At 40.9% G+C, this 6,000-nt stretch overlaps 1 protein-coding gene across 4 annotated transcripts in view; it reads right to left on the bottom strand.

Annotated features, from left to right (window-relative positions):
- Nucleotides 1-3,329: 3,329 nt before the first annotated feature.
- The window catches only part of RACGAP1 (Rac GTPase activating protein 1), a 36,175-nt gene continuing 33,504 nt past the window's right edge, over nt 3,330-6,000 (bottom strand). For all 4 annotated transcript variants that reach the window (XM_010385365.2, XM_030939670.1, XM_030939671.1 and 1 more), the window contains exons 16-17: nt 4,842-4,950; nt 3,330-4,509 (exon numbers count right to left, since the gene is read on the bottom strand). In XM_010385365.2, coding sequence (XP_010383667.1) covers nt 4,434-4,509; nt 4,842-4,950 — 185 coding nt within the window. In that variant the 3' untranslated portion in view covers nt 3,330-4,433. The remainder of the gene's footprint in view (nt 4,510-4,841; nt 4,951-6,000) is intronic.

The raw sequence follows: 6,000 nt of genomic DNA, 5'->3' as shown, positions 1-6,000 counted from the left end.
GCCTCCTTCCCCATCCCACACAATTGCAGAGGACAAAGCTCCCACATGCTACAAGGTTATTCCTGGTGGCGTCAAGCTGTCTTCCACCTGACTTTGTGAACACAAACCATCAACAAATACAGCTCTGAGAACCAGTGTGTAATAAATTACTCAAGTTAGGGACCTCCTGGCCTGGCACCTTCACTTATTTACAAAATATCCCCACTACAGGGGGCATATAAACAAATTACCAAGTTCTTAGGTTAAGTGGCCATTCTCCAAACCCTGTTTACACTAAAAGCAGAACGGCTAACGTGTCCCCAACTCTGCATGCTTGAAAGCTTTTTCCATCAGTGGCTGAAACCTGAGTCATCACCCAGACTATCATCAAAGCACATTGATCAAGAACCTACTGTGTGAGCTGTGCCACCCTCACTTCTCACATCTCGGTGTCCACACCAGCTCTTGCCCTGCCCATGCTGAGAGCCTAAGAAAAGGTGATGCACGATTGAACTCCTTGGCCTGCCAGGCATAGCAGTGGGGCCTCTAAATGCTTTTCCAACAGGAAATCATGTGTAATGTACGTGTGTGTGTATGTATGTATCTATGTATTATTCCGTTCTCACACTGCTAATAAATACATACCCAAGACTGGGTAATTTATAAAGGAAAGAGGTTTAATTGACTCACAGTTCAGCATGGCTGGGGAGGTCTCAGGAAACTTACAATCATGGCAGAAGGGGAAGCAAACATGTCCTTCTTCACATGGCAGCAGCAAGAAGTACAGAGCAAAAGAGGGGAAGCTCCTTATAAAACCATCAGATCTCGTGAGAACTTGCTATCAAGAGAACACCACAAGGGTAAATGTCCCCATGATTCAGTTACCTCCCACTGGGTCCCTACCACGACATGTGGGGATTATGAGAACTACAATTCAAGATGAGATTTGGGTGGTGACACAAACAATATCAATCTATCTGAAGCTAGATAGGTGTCCAGGTAGACCCTACCATAACAAAACAAAAACAGCAAGCCTGATACCTTTGCTCCCTGTACTCACTCAGCTCTCTTTGTCATATTGTGCTGCCTAATAACTTAAGCATGCAAGAACTGGCTGGGCACAGTGGCTCATGCCTGTAATCCCAGCACTTTGTTGGGAGGCTGCAGCAGGAGGATCACTTAAGTCCAGGAATTTGAGACCAACCTGGGCAACATAGTGAGACCTTGTCTCTATAAAAAAATTAAAAATTAGCTGGGCATGGTGGGGCATGCCTGTTGTCCCAGCTACTTGGGAGGCATAAAATAAATAATAAAATAAAAAGAACACAAGACCACTTTCAATGCCACCGGTTCAGTTCATAACCAAAAATGAGTACTTTTTTCCCCTAGTAAATCAATTGTGCACCCTAAACGTCCTCTGAACAAAACTCACATTCCTTCTTCTATCTCTGCAACCAATGAATTCACCTTCTTAAGGAAGGCTAAGTTGTTAAACACCCAGTAATAAACTCAAATTGTTGCGGCTGAATCCAACCATGTAATGCTTGCCCAGTTAGATAAACATCAAACTCAGGAATCTTACATAGATCAGGGAGAATAGAGGTAAATGTCACAATTTAAAGATTCTGTTTATTAGCAAGTGTGACAGTAAAATTAAACTGCATTAAAAGAGAGGAACGTCAAAGGGTTAGGAGTAAGAGATGGAGTGATGCCTACTCCAAAGCACTGGACCCCCTTCCACAGCCCTCACACTGAGGAGGTATAATTTAATTAAGAAGACCCTGGAAAGTCAGACTGTTCCGCAGGAAGTACTGTTAAAGAAGTTGAAGGTGGGTATATATTTCCCTTTGCTATCATCAGAATTATTTTCATGGCTAAGGTCTCTTGGCCTAGCCCAAAAACTGAGCAAATGGTTGCCAACATTTGACACACAGGACCATTTCCTTTTTCGTTAATGGACCATTGGTTCCTGCATAGGGTAGCCTTGCCTTCACTAATGTTACACAATCCATTTACTTCCTCTACATTAGTGACTTGAAATGCACCTTGGGGAGATACTACAGAACAGCAAATATGGAACCAGGCCAACACTAGGATTGCAAAGACATAAGAGGTAGCATCTAGGGCAGAGTTTTAAAAAATAAGGCCTAGCCGGCATGTGTGAAAGGGGGTATGGGACCCATCCTCTGTCAATTTGCTGAGGCAGATGGGCCCTGCTATGAAGCTGCCCCCTCCTGGGAAAAAGCCAATAGGTTGCCTCCTCTCTCCACAGTTACATATTAAGCCTGCAACTGTTTACGTTCAATCTCAGATACATTCTGTTCACCAGCTTCAGAGTTCCAAGTGCAGGTGCCCTCAGTTAATCATTCCAGCTCACTCCAGAGTCACTTCCAGCAGTGAAGGATGTTCTAGGCAGTCAGCCAGCCAGAGGCAATTTTTTTTTTTATCTGCACCATTTTGGTCCCTAAAGACTTGTTTAAAAAGTTGTTGTTGTTATTTTTTAAGTACAGTCACACACTACATTACGTTTTGATTAACAATGCATCCCACATACAACAGTGGTCACATAAGATTATAATAACCATAGTTTTACTGTACCCTTTTTCTGTTTAGATACATAAATACTTACCATGCGTTACAACTGCCTATAGTGTTCAGAACAGTCACATGCTATACAGGTTTGTAGCCTAGGAGCAACAGGCTCTACCATATAGCCTAGGTGTGTAGTAGGTCACACCATCCAGGTTTGTGTAAGGACACTCAGGTTCACACAACAATGAAATCACCTAATGAAGCACCTCTCAGAATGTATCCCCGTCATTATGCAACTCATGACTGTGGGTTCTTTAAACAACACAACAGGCACAGGACAACTCTACAACTCCAGTTTGGACAAAGAAAGACTGATGAGAAATGAAGAAACAAACTCCCGGTGGTTGTAAGGCTAGGGTGCGTCCAGAGAGTGGGAAATGGGGAGTCAAGACACGTTGAAGGAAGTAATTTTTTCTTTTTTTTTTGAGACAGGGTCTCACACTCTGTCACCCAGGCTGGATGGAGTGCAGTGGCACGATCTCAGCTCACTGCAACCTCCACCTCCCAGGCTCAATTTTACCACATCAGCTTCCTGAGTAGCTGGGATCACAGGTGTGTGCCACCATGCCCGGCTAATTTTGTATTTTTTGTAGAGACAGGGTTTGGCCATATCTCAAACTCTTGACCTCAGGTGAGCCACCCATCTTGGCCTCCCAAAGTGCTAGGATTATAGGCATGAATCACCATGCCCAGCCCCAGAAATGATTTTCTAAAAGGCATTGAAAATTACCTTCCAAGACAAGAATACCAGCCTCATGTTCATTTTGAAAAAGCTATTTACTTTTTTTCCAAATATTATCCGAAATAGGTGTTTTACAGGTAAAGGTCAATATGAAATCAAACATTCTATAGAAAAAAATCATTTTTACAGATATTAAGAATAATTTTAACAGATGAAAAAGCTCACATCTATCTAGATGTGGCTATGTTCCATGGGAAAATTTCAGCATCCAAAGTGCAAAGAAAAAATGACTGTGGCTTTTCTTACCACATAAAATATTGACAATCTTCCCTTATAGCCTACTCTTTATTGTTAGCTAGGATGCCAAAGGACATATTGACCTTTAGAAGTTGGGCTCCACTGGACAAGGTTGGGGGTATGGGGGTCAAGCATCAGAATGAATTCAATTTTATAAGAAAAACTGGCTTTGACCCCAATGAACCCAAAGTTCAGCCAGTGGCACATTAGAGATAAATACAAGTTGTACTTTCACATTTACAAGGTGTGCCACTCAACACCATTAAAGATCTAATCATCCAAATTAAAGCTACACATATTCCCATCACTCGTTCTGTCCTCAATGTATCCCATTTTTATGAAAGCTCCATATTATAGCTCAGTTCATAATGCGGAATGAGAACTTCCGGTTCTTAGGAGGCATCCTAAATCCTCTCGTCTAATCCTTTATTGCCCTGCCCTCCCACTTCCCACCCTGAGACAAGCCAATCTTATCAGATAAGTAAGGTTTCTGTCATTGTCTCATGGAAATCAGTTCTAAACGAAACTAGAGAAAGATTGTTCATTCTATGAGCAGCATTTGGCTTTAAGCCAAAGGAACAATAACCCCCTTCCCCAAAAAGAATCATAACCAATTCCATACTAACCCTTCTACCCCTGGAAAGATGTCTCATCTAAAAGCTCCCAACAACGACCAGGACAAAGTGCTGGTATTATGTGACTTGAGGAGAAGGAAGGGAAGGTATACATATAGTTTTAATAAAATGATCAGGCACAATTAAACTTGAGTAAAAGCCTGGAGAATGCTAAAAGTAGTAATGAGTACAGGAGGCTGCAGAGCAGAGTACAGGTGTGTCCTTTCTTATAGTCAGTCAATGCTGGGAAGTAACAGGCAGATGTGACTTCACTTGAGCATTGGAGAAGCAAAAAAGTTGCCTTGTCGTCCTAGGTTAGTGGCAGACTTGCTTTTGCTCCCAAATCTACAATGAAAAGAGAATGAACTGGACAAGTATTCTATAAAAAATGGTTGAATAAACAACTATAATATTACTTGATATAACCCACTATAAGTAGGAAACCCTAGACAACTATTTTGCAAGGTACTCTTAGTCACCTACAATGAGAGCGGGGAAATAGTAAAGACTTTCAGAACCTTTTTAAAGAAGGAATCCTTATAGCTCCATGTTCCCTTTTATAAAGTCTAGTTGCTAGCTAAAATCTAATGCAATTTTTCTTTCAATAAGCTTCAATATAATAAGAAGTCTAAGAAAGCAGTTGTTTTTTATTTCCTAGGAAGGCCAATTCTGCATACCTGGGAGTGTTCTTGGTGAGGGTGGAACGGACTCTTTGTGACAGGGAACTAGACGAAGGAGTTTTGAGAAGCTGATGTTCAGGAGTGGTCACAGGTCCCAGTAAACTCACTTCAAAGTTCAGACATATTTTTAAGAGAGGTGGGAAAAAAGAAGGCATCTTTTTAGATGGCTAGTTTTAAGCTGATTACCCTCTGAAGCACTTAAGAGCTAAGGTTAGACATCTAGCAAAGTCCCAGAAATCATTTTTGTCATCATTCTGTAACACACTCGTGTATCTTTTGAACTCAACGAATAGCTGACACTTCCTGATTTAGGCCATTCTCTAACTCCACACTTCACAAATCTAACATCTAAACATCTGACTTTTAGCTATACTAGAAGAAACAATATGCTCCCTTAGAAGGAACTTGCAATAATGAAAGAATGGGTCTCCAATGACAGTGAGACTGGAGTGAAACCAGCCTATTCATATCAAATTGTTGGTTAGCAATAAAAATTGGAAAAGCCTATAAGAAATTTAAGAAATCAAGTTGGTAAAACATATCAAGATTCATAAAAATGTTTAAGCCATTTAATTCAGTGATTTCCACTCTTGGGAATTTATCATTAAGGGAAAAGAGGATACATACATATAATATTGACTATAGCATTACTTGTAATTATGAAAAATTATAAAATAATGTTAATACCTACTAGAACATTTAAGCAAATAAGATTATATATGAGAAAAAGTTCTCACAACATGCTAAGTGAAATAAGATTGGATTATATTTAAACTATTATTATATCTTTTTCTTTTGGAGATGGAGTCTCACTGTCACCAGGCTGGAGTGCAGTGGCACGATCTGAGCTCACTGCAAATTCCGCCCCCTGGGTTCTAGCGATTCTCGTGCCTCAGCAGCCCGGGTAACTGGGATTACAGGCACGTGCCACCACACCCAGCTAATTTTTGTATTTTTAGTAGAGATGGGGTTTCACCATGTTGGCCAGGATGGTCTCAATCCCTTGACCTTGTGATCCGCCTGCCTCGGCTTCCCAAAGTGCTGGGACTACAGGTGTGAGTCACCATGCCCAGCCTATTATATCTATATTTAAAAAACATATATCCATATGGATAAAGAAAGGAGAACATGGAAAAGCGATGGTAGAATTATACAA

This window comes from Rhinopithecus roxellana, chromosome 10, assembly GCF_007565055.1.
Source record: "Rhinopithecus roxellana isolate Shanxi Qingling chromosome 10, ASM756505v1, whole genome shotgun sequence".
NCBI lineage: Eukaryota > Metazoa > Chordata > Mammalia > Primates > Cercopithecidae > Rhinopithecus > Rhinopithecus roxellana.
Note: the sequence above shows the minus strand (reverse complement) of the source record. Positions and strands in the feature narration are given on the sequence as shown.